The sequence below is a fragment of the Lethenteron reissneri genome, chromosome 36 (assembly GCF_015708825.2).
Source record: "Lethenteron reissneri isolate LAM-NWPU_2019-01 chromosome 36, ASM1570882v1, whole genome shotgun sequence".
Taxonomy (NCBI): domain Eukaryota; kingdom Metazoa; phylum Chordata; class Hyperoartia; order Petromyzontiformes; family Petromyzontidae; genus Lethenteron; species Lethenteron reissneri.
This window is the reverse complement of record NC_083814.1, coordinates 1,002,261-1,015,144: the sequence shown is the minus strand read 5'-3', so window position 1 is coordinate 1,015,144 and position 12,884 is coordinate 1,002,261. Positions and strand designations below refer to the sequence as shown.

Below are 12,884 nucleotides of genomic sequence, written 5' to 3'. Positions count from 1 at the left end.
TGGTGACTGGAGGTACTGGCCAAGGGACCCCAAGGAGGGGCTGGGGGGACCACGGGACCAGGACCAGGTCCCTCTCAAAGGCTCGAGAAGGGAGACGTGGCTAGGAGCGGAGGAAGCCCCGGGACTGGCAATATAAGCCAGACCCCTGAACAGGTCGGGGGGCTATTGCTGCAAGACTGAAGACAGAAGCCGTCACCTGGAGAAGACCTGGCCGACTAGAGGACCCAGACCCAAGCCAGGGTCCGATCCGGGATAGCCACCCCGTGTGAGCTAGGGTTAGCTAACCCGGAGGAGATATCTCCCTAGGGTAGCTGGTGAAGGGGCAGTTATACCCCTTCATGTTTTAGGGCTTATTGTGAAATAAACGTGTTGCCTCCAAAGAAATCTCTGCCTCCATCGTGTGAACCACTACAACTGGTGTTAGAAGTGGCCACACAGTTATTAATTAACTGGCTGAATGGAGACGAGGAGCAGGGCACGTACCTGGTCTCCGGGGGAAGAGGATGATGAAGCAACAGCCCCGGGGTTGGCGGCCCCGGAGGGGGGTGAAGAAGCACCACCGGGCAAGCAACACACCGTCCGGCCGCTCTGCGGCTCGCCGCCGTGGGGGAGGGCGCTCCAGGTGGCTCACTCCCGCCTCACCGAACTAATCCACACAGCGGCGTCAATTTTGGACGAAATTCATCGCGGGGGGCCGGTGGCGGACGAGGGGGGAGTGGAGCCGCGTGGGCCTACGGCTCCCCCCACTACTTCCAAAGTTCCCACCGAATATGTAGAAGTTCCCGCCGAAACTCTTCGCCAACCGGAGGTCTCCGCGGAGCCCACCCAATTTTCCCGCCAACCGGGGACCGCCGCATCACGCTTGGCGCGACCGGCGCAGGGGGCCGCCATCTTGACGACGGAGAGCGGCGGAGTTCCCGCCAAAAGTGACGGGGAACAGCTGTTGGCGGCACGCGTCCCATCTCTCCAGCAGCGCCTGCCCGTTCTGAGGGAGTTCTCGGCCGCTGGGGGCGACTGGGCCGCCTTCCAGCGGCGCTTTCCTCATGAACTGCGAGATGGTGGGGTGGATGAAGGCTGAGGTGCTAAAGGCGCTTCCCGCTGCCATAGACGACGATGCCTTGGCAGCCCTGGTCACCATCCCGCCAGCTGATTGCGCCACATTGCACCAGGCGATGCAACAGATGGCAGCGATCTACGGGCCGCCGTCCAACACTCATCACCGCTTCGCGCGCACGGAGGCGCGGGGACACTGAAATGCTTCTCGCCTTCTGCAGTGCGCTGCTGGTGTTGGCAAAGGCCGCCTACCCCCGGATGGACGAGGAGGGCATCGACGCCCTGGTGATGGAAAAGCTCCTGTCATTAGCGCGGGAGCTGCAGGTGATCATCCACGCCATCGACGACACCGACTTGTGCTCCCTGAAAGTTGCACGGAGCATTCAAGCGCATGTGCTTCTCCAAAGGGAGACAGGATTGGCGGCATGTGCTGCGCCCGAGGAGGCGTGCAGTGTATTGCAAGAGCCAGCTCCTGCCCAGGCCTCCGCATCAACCCTGGACGGTGGATGGCGAAGGGATGACCAGCCACGTTAAGAAAGCGCTCGCCAGCGGGGGAGGACGTCGCCGCGACCGGAGCGGGTCCTCGTCTCCTGCTTCAACTGTGGCCTGCGAGGCCACGTTGCATCGGGTTGCCAGGCACCTCGACGATGCTTCCCCGGGCCCCAGCCGTCGTCCGCCCGACCATCCTCCTCTCTATGGCAACCCGAGGCGAGTCGCGACACCACACACACTCGGCCCCTAGTTCCCCTTCACGTATCTCATTGTGCCAGGTCGCGGTCTCATCATGCATCGGTACGGCGGAGTGCAGAGTGCGTTCGGGCTGACTGGCCACTCCGACCGAGTCAGTGGTCGGAGTTGGCCCATAGGGTGGTCGCCGCGACTGCGGGTTCATCGGTTGTTGTGGGCTCCATTGAGGGGGTCGATTTTCATATGCTCGTCAATACTGGGGCGTCGGCGACCATTATTTCCGAGCTTATTTATAACATTGCCGAATAAGTGCCGTTCCTTGCGCCTTGTCGAATTGACATCAAATTGTCAGGGCCTATTCTCGTTTCGTCATCCCTCGCTGTCCCATGCTTGCTAGGGACCGATTTTTTGGGAAAAATGCAGGTGAAAATTTAAATCGATCAGGTTTGTATCGAGTTGCCCTCCGACCGTCGGTTGGCATTCCTGCCCACCCGCTTGTGTACGGTGAACGCCACGGTACAGGCGCTTGAGTCCCAAACAGTTCAGATTCTCCCAGGCGCGCAAATGCTCACTCCCCTGCATTTGCGAAAGCAGCTGTGTAGGGGCTGGATCTGGTGGGGGCACAGACCCTGGTGTCTGCTGACAGGGACCAGTTCATTCAGGTCCTGAATGCCGGGTTACAAACGTCCATCATTCCGCAAGGCACGGTACTTGCCCATGCGTCGCCTGCACTTCGGGGCGATTGTTGAGTGGGTAACGTTGGGGCCGGGTTACGTCCGACGCCGTGTTCGGTTTCAGATGTCCGCTGGGTGGACTCCCTCTGCTCAGAGGCTGTGAACCTGTCCACAGGCCAGCGGAGCAAAATTAGGTCACTCTTAATGGAGTTTGCTGATATTTCTAGCACCAGCAAATTCGATATTGGCCGCACCACATTGTTAAGCCACAACAATGACATAGGTGATGCTGCTCCCATCTGCCAAACCCTTAAAGGCTCAGTCCTGCTGAAAAAGAGCATGTTCGGCTAGCAGTTGATGAAATGTTGGCCGCCAACATTATTTCGCCATCTACCAGTCCGTGGGGAGCCCCTATTGTGCTCGTTAAGAAGCACGATGGTAGCTTGCGCTTTTGTGTCGATTTTCGGAAACTCAACAAAATTTGTGGCTGATGCTTACCCTCTCCCCGGATGGACGATTCCCTGGACGCTCTAGCGGGCGTCCAGTATTTTTCCATGCTCGACCTCCTGTCCGGGTTTTGGCAGTTGCCATTGGATGAAGCTTCCAGGCCTTAGACGGCTTTCTGCACGCCACAGGGCCTTTTCGAATTTAACCAGCTCCCAATGGGACTCCACTCCGCGCTGGCGACATTTTTTAATGGAGCTAGTTCTGGCTGGACTCCAGTGGGACTCCTGTCTCATATCTCGATGATGTCAATGTCTTTAGCCGTACGTTAGATGCACACCTCGATCAGTTGCACACTGTTTTTGCTAAAATGCAGGCGGCAAATCTCAAATTTAAGCCCCAAAAATGGCACCTACTGCAAACATCTGTGCGGTATTTCCACCACATTGTTAGTAAATCTGGCGTTTCTATTGACTCCGAGAAAACCGCGTGCGTTCGGACGTGGCCTACCCCCACGTCGGTGGGGGAGGTGCCGGGTTTGCTATCATTGCGGAACCCCTCCACGCGCTGACAGCCAAGGGTCGAAAGTTTAATTCGGGAGAAGAGGAGGAGGCCTTGTTTTTGGCACTTCGCGAGGCCCTGGTCAACGTCCCTCCCCTCCTTTACCCCGATTTCACTATTCCGTTCGTCCTCGATATGGACGCGAGTGACACCGGCATTGAGGCAGTTTTATCTCAGGTTGTCAACGGGGTGGAGTGTCATCGCATATGATAGCAAGGTACTTTCCCCGGCTGAAAAGCGCGACCGCATCACGTGCCGCGAACTCCTGGCAATTGTTTTATTTGTGCGGCTGTACTGTCCATATTTATATGGCTGGCACTTCACAGTGCGCTCTGATCATGCCGCGCTGCAATATAGGCTGCGGGTCGACCAGCCATCTGGCCAACTTTCATGATGGCTCGAGATCCTCCAGGATTTTTCCTTCACCGTGGCATACAGGAAGGGTACTCAGCACTCCAATGCTGATGCCCTGTCATGGTTGCCGTTGCACGCCGGATGCGCGTGCTTTTCAGGTTCTGGCCGCTTTAAGCGGTCAGTTGATGTTTTGGCCCCGCCCCTTGCTGCATCGGCTGATGTGGCTTCCACGGAAGAGATGGACGGTCCTGGGGCACGCGACGCCGTACTTGAGCTTGACCTCACTGAATGGGGACGTCTCCAGATGGAGGACACGTCCCTGGTCAAGTTGTGTCGCCATGCTGAGCGTTCCGTGGGTGATGAAAGCCATAGGGGCCTGGCTCCGGTCGTCCTGAGGGATGGCCTGCTGATGTGCTGGGACGAGGGGGCACACCGTTATGCCGTTGTCGTGTCCACGGCCCTGCAGGGGAGGGTTGTTTTGGACATGCATGCTACACTTGGGCGTGCACAAGACCCTCGCCACAATCCAACGTAATTTTTTCTGGCCAGGCATGGCCATGAATGTGGCTGACCTATTGAAAAGTTGTGTACAGTGCGTGCGGCGGAAACAGCTGGCCAGGCCCTGTTGTCCACCCTTGCAGTCGATTCGTGTCTCACACATCAACAAACTGGTCGCACTGGACATTCTGGGTCCCTTTCCCGTTATTCCCCGAGGTAATAAATATTTACTGGTGGGGGTGGAATACTTTTCGCGCTGGCCGCTCCCCAACCAGTCGGCAGCTGCCAACACTGACACCTTCTTGGAGGGCTATGTTATGGATAAGGGTGCCCCCGAGCGTCTATTAACCGACCAGGGTAAGAACTTCTCCTCCCAGCTTGATTGGGACTTGCTAGTCCCGGGTGTGTTGGCCACATACCACATGGCTCCTCATGCTTCAACCGGCTATTCGCCATTCTATTTGATGTACAGCAGGGATCATGACCCCCCAATTGACGTTCAACTATGCATAGCGCCCCTGCTCTCTAAATCCAAAATTTCCGAGGTGGCACGCTTCAACATTCAGAGGCTGTCTGAAGCACGCGAAGCTTCTAGGGTGCATTCTCATGCGCGCCAGTTGGCTAACGAGCGCCTACGGAATCGGCGTGTTTCGCACCATGAGTGGGTTTTGGGCGACAGGGCATGGCTCCATTGCCCTCAGGTCCCGGTGGATACTTTGCCAAAATTATTCAAACCTTGGAGAGGGCCAGTCGAGATCGTTCACGTTATCTGCCCACAATGTGTACAAATTCAGTGGGGCCGCCGGTACTGGTCTGTCTACCCGTCGCGCCTCAAGCCCTTCGTCGTTCCGCGCGATTCAATCTCACCTCTAAAATGCAGGGGCCAAGTGTGTGACGTGTCCGGTGGACTGAGGGGTGTGCCCGCCGAGGGGGATCCTCAGCAGGGGCCTGTGGATTCATCCCCAGATGCCACGCGATTGACACTCTCCCAGATGCCACCGCCTGCTGCTCCTCCAGCTCCGGGCGCCGGAAGCTCTGCCGCCCAGCCGGTGGCTCCCGGTGCAGAACCAGCTGCTTCGGAACTCTTGCAGGTCCCCCCAGGCCCTCCCCCAGGGGACCGGCCACATGGACTCGCTCCAAAACTTTACGGTTCACATAACCCCCAGTCACATGTGCCACACCCCCCCCCCCCCCCCACACCATTATTGAGGTCTCACTCGTCGGGCCATTATTGTTGAATTTTCGTAGGGTGATACACGGTGTGGGTGGCAGTGGTTGTTGGGGTGCGGGGCTTGAGCTTGCGCGCTTTGTTACCCTCTCTATCCCGTATTGTTGCCCCATGCTCCTGCCCTTTTCCGGTCGTGATGTATATGTAACGGGTTCCGGAGACACTTGTAGAGGCAACTTCTTTATTACAAACCAACAGCACTCCAACAGTCCAACAGTCCTGATACTCTGTAACAACTCCCAGGTACACAGCCTAGGTACGCAGCCTAGATACACTACTCTGGCTATGCTCTGGAACTCGCCCTCACAAGGTTGTAGAGTCGGGAGTTCCAGAGTCCCACCACTGGCTCTCACAGCGTCCCAGGGTCCTCAGATGGTTGGTCTTGGGTCTTGGGTCTTGAGCTACGACTGGCCCTGATCGTCCAGGGAGCTCCCCTTTTATGCCTAGTCCCCAACGAGGGGTGGGGCCGTGTGCGCCCCCAGATATCCCACAGAGCACACACAGCCCCCACCCCCCCCCTTTGGCATCACCAAGGGGCTTAAGCGCCTGGGAACCCAACGCCTGGCGCCAAGAGGCTTAAGCGCCTGGCCCGCCCAGTGTCCCAGAGCCCCCAGCAGCCCCTCCCTTCTTATGTCACTACATTACCCTCCTCTATGTAGCCTCCAGCCGTCCCGGCTGTCAATAATTAGAAAGTTTAAATTAACGAAAGGGAGAGAGAGACAAAAAATACGCGAGCCTCAACAGGAAAAGAAAAGAGAACAAGAAAGCAACCATAAATACCATAACCAACCTGTACAACTTTACACTATATACAAGCGTCAATCAACAAAAAGGTGAAGCAATGACACGTGAACAAACGACCCGCGGCACACCTAACCCTCCTCGGGATCCGCATAGAAAACGGGGAATTAACAACAACAAATATACAGATTCCGACGCGTTGGATGCACAACCACCGCATGGATGGCAGGGTTCCACACCACCCTGCCAGCCTCCCATCCGTCAGGTGGAGAGAAGGCGAAGACCAACATGTCGAGCATCCCTCTACACACACTAATCCGGACGTCTGTCTACGTCCCGGGTCAAAAAGTCGTACTTCAGGGCCGACCCATGTACTGGGCAAAGAAGTCGCACTTCAGGGCTGCTCCAGTATCTACATTTTAAAATATATATGTAAAATTGACATGACACAAACAAAATAAATCTGCCTGCTCCTGTCCATAAATGGTGGCCGCACGCGCGAACCGCATCTCCAAGGCATCCCGTGCTTGCATCCCAGCAGCCCTCAATGAGGACCACCACCGACATTACATGTCAACCGTTAGCACCCCCCGCCTTTCCAACGTGGCGTCTCCATCCTAAAACCGCGCACGTCGGCCATATCGGGGAGGAATTTCCGTGTTACCACCCCACCGCCTTTCCGACGCAGTGTCACAACCAGTAGCACGCGTCGGCCATATCGGGGGAACTTCAAACCAGTCTCTCTCCAAGACTCGCATCGCAGCATATAGCTGTACCGACCGAGCTGAGACCCAGTCTCTCTCCAAGACTCGCATCGCAGCATATAGCTGTACCGACCGAGCTGAGACGACCCATCATTCACTCCCTGCACAACATGCACCCTAACAACTGAGGGATACAGTCCCAACGTAACGGGACTACTACACCTGAACACCACGAATCTCCAGCCCACTGTTTCAACGCGCCTCGGAGTGTTTCAATCTCCGGGCCGTCAGGGCGAGCCTACTGCTCCAGACGCACCATGGAGGGTCTCAACCTCCGGGCCGTCAGGTCAAGCCGTCAGTCATTCCATGACGGGACCACACTCTCCGAGCCATGTGAGCGCACAGCCCACTAGGCTAGACATGCCACGGAGTGTCTCTTATCTCCGGGCTGTCAGGTCAAGCCGTCAGCCATAGCATGACGGGACCACACTCTCCGAGCCATGTGAGCACACAGCCCACTAGGCTAGACATGCCACGGAGTGTCTATCTCTGGGCTGTCAGGTCAAGCCATCAGCCATAGCATGACGGGACCACACTCTCCGAGCCATGTGACCCATCTCAAGATAAATGCCCCATACAGTCTATACATCGTTAACAATGACAGCACAAGCTATACATTAACAATCACGAACAAAGCTCAATACAAACCATACATTGTTAACAATCACAAGCAAAGTTTCGCACACACATTGACAACACTCACGAGCGAAGCTCCACACAGTTTACCCAACAACAAGCACGACTCCCCGACGACAACGAAGAAAATGTCAACAAAAAATCATTAATCCGGAGCGCGTAAATGGACGAAGTGTCAGGGGCCTGGTCTCCCGACCTCCAACCTTTGGCCAGAGCAGCAGAGGCAACGACCAGCGTGTCGGTCGATGTGCCGGCCCCAGCACCGGTTACAGTAAGAATGGCGCCCTCACTGTCCGGTCGCAGCGCTGATGACGCGCTATGCTAGGTTGAAGACAGCTGTCGTCCGGCGGTGAAGGTCGCAGCGCTGATGACGCGGCATTGTTTGGTTGGACCATGCTGGGCCTGGAAGTGACGTTGCTCCCAGCGGTCATTGCTCCTCCGGTGGAAGTGATGTCATTCCCGGAAGCATCTCCCACATCCGTGGGGGGAACGTCGGTGGCGGGAATGGCGGCGGCGGGCTCGGGCGAGCGCCGCGCCTCTTCTCTCCCTCACGCCATTGCCCGCGAGCACCGCATCTCGCCCAGGAGGGAGGCGGTGGCGCAGAGCAGCTCTGCGAGGCGAAGCAGCGCCTCCTCCATCCCTGCTCCCGACGCTGGAGAGGGGACGGTCGGCGGAGCAGACAGCTGCTCAGCCGGCGGTGCGGCGTCGCTGTCGGCCGGCGTTGGCCGCCCCATCGCTGCTTGCTCCTCGACATCGCCGTCAGGACTGAAGGTACGTGGCTTACTTCTTGTCTCCATAGCCACTTCTGACGCCAAATGTAACGGGTTCCGGAGACACTTGTAGAGGTAACTTCTTTATTACAAACCAACAGCACTCCAACAGTCCAACAGTCCTGATACTCTGTAACAACTCCCAGGTACACAGCCTAGGTACACAGCCTAGATACACTACTCTGGCTACGCTCTGGAACTCACCCTCACAAGGTCGTAGAGTCGGGAGTTCCAGAGTCCCACCACTGGCTCTCACAGCGTCCCAGGGTCCTCAGATGGTTGGTCTTGGGTCTTGGGTCTTGAGCTACGACTGGCCCTGATCGTCCAGGGAGCTCCCCTTTTATGCCTAGTCCCCAACGAGGGGTGGGGCCGTATGCGCCCCCAGATATCCCACAGAGCACACACAGCCCCCCCCCCTTGGCGGCGCCAAGGGGCTTAAGCGCCTGGGAACCCAACGCCTGGTGCCAAGAGGCTTAAGCGCCTGGCCCGCCCAGGGTCCCAGAGCCCCCAGCAGCCCCTCCCTTCTTATGTCACTACATATAGTTGTATATAGTGTACATTTGTATAGGTGGGCTGGGGTATTTATTACCAGGCTTGTTATTGTTCTCGTTAAGGCACATGTTGTTAGGTTGCTATTAGGGGTCAGCTCATTTATGGGGGGTTGTCAGCCAGAATGGCTGAGTGCTACGAGGGGGGGGGGGGTGATGTAGTGGCATTGGTGGAGGCCACTGCATGAGGTATAAGCCGGCCTGTGTGAGGCACGATGGCGCCGCTCACACCAGCCACATACAGTGCCAGCCTCTGGCAGTTAGGGGGCGAGAGTGCCAGGGACAGCGCAGGGGTTCACCGGGGGCCATGGCACTCCAGATGAACCCGGAGGCCTGGTGACTGGAGGTACCGGCCAAGGGACTCCAAGGAGGGGGCTGGGGGGACCACAGGACCAGGACCAGATCCCTCTCGAAGGCTCGAGAATGGAGGCATGGCTAGGAGTGGAGGAAGCCCCGGGACTGGCAAAATAAGCCGGACCCTTGAACGGGTCGGGGGACTGAAGAAAGAAGCCGTCACCCGGAGAAGACCTGGCCGACTACAGGACCCGCACTCGAGCCAGGGTCCGGTCCGGGATAGCCCCCCCATGTGAGCTAGGGTTAGCTAGCCTGGAGGAGATATCTCCCTAGGGTAGCTGGTGAAGGGGCAGTTATACCCCTTCGTGTTTTAGGGCTTATTGTGAAATAAACGTGTTGCCTCCAAAGAAGTCTCTGCCTCCCTTGTGTGAACCACTCCACCTCCACCAATTCTGCAGCATAATTGTCGTGCGCGACTGTTGCTCGTGTCTCGAGTGAAATGTTGCCGTCTTCTGTGAGCGGTGTCGTGGCCCAAAGGTAGCGCGTTCGCCAGCGTGTTGCAGAGGTTCGCGGTTCACATTCAGCGGTTGCCCTGGTAAATACTGTAGTGTGGTATTACCTGTAATAACGTGTACATGTTGAACTTCTTTCGCACTGTACATAGTCAACAGTGCTAATCGGAGGTGCGGGGGAAGGACAACAAACTAAACACCAAAAGAAGTTCAAACGAAATGAATTATAGCTTTACAGCGAACGATAAAAATCTAGCGCCGTCATTTGCAAGTATTGACCATTGTGTGCCGACGTCAGAATTCAAATTTGACAAGCACCAAAATGATATCGCGAAGTACTCAGCCGAGATTACACAGCAGCAATCCTCGCTCACTGCCAGCAAATTAAATACCCCAGGTCACTCTTGCAAATGGTTCAGCAAAATGATCCTGAAACTTCCCTCTGCAGTTTTTCAATCATTTCCTGTAGATCTGTTTCTGGCAACTTGAGGTGACCGAGGTGACAGAGATGACCGAGGTGACTGAGGTCACCGAGGTGATTGAGGTGACTGAAGCAGCTGAGGTGACTGAGGTGACCGAGGTCGCCGACGTGACTGAGGTGATTGCGGTGGCTTCGGCTTTCTCCGTTTACGTTGGTGCTGTGTTCTTCCGTCTCGAAACTGGAAGCCATTTTCTCACGTTGCTGGCAGCAGGTGTACTGAGAGAGCCTCTCCTGCCTGCCTCCTCTCGCGAGTCGTACTGCACTGCTCTCTTAATGCAGATGATGGCTCAGGTAACTTCTGCACGCTGGAGGGTGATGGATTAGAGCAACGCTTCCATATCCATTGATTTCAATGGCTGTCCATGGTAAAATCCAGACGTGATGGTGTTTAATAACAATCTGCCTCTCAGGATGTGGTTTTAGAGTATGTGGCGAAGGAACTGTTCAGAGAAGTGAGCGGGGCTTGGGCAGGACGCGTCGTCACGGCCATGACAGTCGGCGATGGCCGATAGTCGACACTGATAACAGAGGGGCAGCTAAGGAACGGAACGCCTCCAAGAGAGAGCACGTCCAATGAGGAGACGGGGATTCTCCGGCTCCTCCGGCTTTTCCCCTCCACATTTAGAATCAACATACGTTTAGAGCATCTGGCTGCTATAAATATCCACGTGATAAACCACTTCGTTGGGCTATCATTTGTGGTCAGGTTTCTTCTGAAAAAGAGCTATATAGCTCAGGGGGCCTTAACTGGTAAAATATAAAGTCTTGTGTTGCCTCCGAAACGTCGTGATTTTTATTGTTTTATTTTTATTAATTTAAATTTCATTTTTTACCTACGTGACTTTACCGAAAGAACTAAGAGTATGAATCCTTGCAGTCACGATAGCTTCAAATCTAAAAATATATATAGTTTAGAATTCAGATTAATTTAACTAGTGTGCAGGTGCTGCGTGGATTATTGCATCGTAGGATCGTAGGAGGTGGCAGCGGCTTTGAGAGGAAGCCTTCATCCAGCAGTGGATAGACCATGTCTGATGATAACGAGGCAGAGGTGGCTAAGGGTAGTAAGCGTAGCACTATAGAGCCTGTGTCCAGTTCGGTCACTGCATGTTTTTTTTATTGATGGCCTGCCAGTGGAGTCGGGGTTTGGCCATGGACACAACGACGAACGTGGAGACTTCTTGCAGGTAAGTTTTGTTTGATTCTCAACTCCAAACCTGTACATAAGAAGTTATGACACCAGGCCTCTAAGTTTGATATTAAGAAGCCACTGGAGCTATGGCACTTTTTAAATCTCGACTACTTTTTGTAATTAGTTTGTTGTCCTTCCCCCGCACCTCCGATTAGCAGGGCTGGCTATGTATGGTGGGAAAAAAGTTCAACATGCACGCATACAAGTCCACGCCATACACACGTGCACGTCTATCGTCCACGAGACATGCGAGGAGACCATGTGACGCGCATGCGAACAGGGTGGACGGAGCCTCGGTATGATACTGCCCGTGTACAACGCGCTGAGTCCTGGCCATCCGTATTGGCTATGGATGTCATTAATTACACCCTGATGAGGATGTTTAATTGTGGGGGGGCTTTTCTCAGCCTCCTACCTAACACCTTGCGCCACATAAACCTTCTCCTAATTGCAACCTACAGTGGCCGGGTGCCACAAACATTCCCACGATCTCCGTGAACGGTTGCCGTGTAAACGTGCGAGTGGCACACGACTCGCCTTTGTATTCTAGCGCCGGGGATGTTTGGGTCCGCGCTGGAGGAGCGCTCGGTGGAGAGAAATGTCTCCCTCGGAGGAATTGGCGATCGCGTTTGCTCGGCTGCAGTGCACCTCGCGTGGCCTCTGCCAGGCCGGGCAGTGAGCCACACAGCAGCAGCTACTGGTGATCATCATCATCGACATCGTTGTCATCATCGTTGTCAAGGCGTCGTCACCTGTTGTTAGGGGGGAATCCGTCACCCGCATTTCGGGCTTTGCACCAATTAACAACCGTCGCTATCGTCTCTCCACCGTCAACATCTCGGGGCACGAGGGGCATCGGGGGAGCTCGCCTAGAAATGCGTACACCCTCAACGTGAGCGTCGAGGCGGTGCTCGCCATCCATTCACAGAAACTGAGCCAGCGGTGGAAATTCTGCATTCGTATGACGGTTGGCAGTCTATCCACAGGTCAATCGCTGCTGCATTCTGTCAACTGGCGAGCGTCGAACGATGATTGGTTGAGGTGGGAGAGGGGACACTGCAGTCACACCTGGAGTTTGGAGCACCCAGTTCTCCACCTCATTGCACCTGATAGAATTGAACGTGGTGAGGTGGATCTATGATCCAGCGCTCACTGATTCACTCCAGTCCATCGCTCTCAGGTGGTCGCTCTTCTATCGCTACTACCACGGTAGTAGTACAGTTGGCTGCGTACAGTTCGGAAGAAGTTCAACACGCAGTACATACACACTGCTGATGTCCCCTCACAAGTGCTATTCATTGTATCCACCGCGGAGTGAGGGGTTGGTGGGCTGAGTCAACCCCCAGCCGTTGTTTGAACTCGTAGCCTTCCGATTGCAAGCCCGCCCCACCCGCCCGCTCGCTCTGCCCCCGAGCTACCCCCGGGTGGCTGTGATGCAGCTATCGGA

The 12,884-nt window shown here is 55.6% G+C and overlaps 1 protein-coding gene across 4 annotated transcripts in view; it reads left to right on the top strand.

Moving 5' to 3' along the window:
• LOC133351255 (EF-hand domain-containing protein D2-like) overlaps window positions 1–12,884 on the top strand; it is a 71,566-nt gene that overhangs the window by 12,176 nt on the left and 46,506 nt on the right. Inside the window, exon 1 of one of the 4 annotated variants that reach the window (XM_061566357.1) lies at window positions 11,383–11,432. The exons of the other annotated variants lie outside the window; for them this stretch is intronic. Within the exon in view, the coding sequence (XP_061422341.1) occupies window positions 11,398–11,432 (35 nt within the window). The 5' untranslated portion in view covers window positions 11,383–11,397. Of the gene's footprint in view, window positions 1–11,382; window positions 11,433–12,884 lie in introns of those variants that run through there. 4 annotated transcript variants of the gene reach the window in all.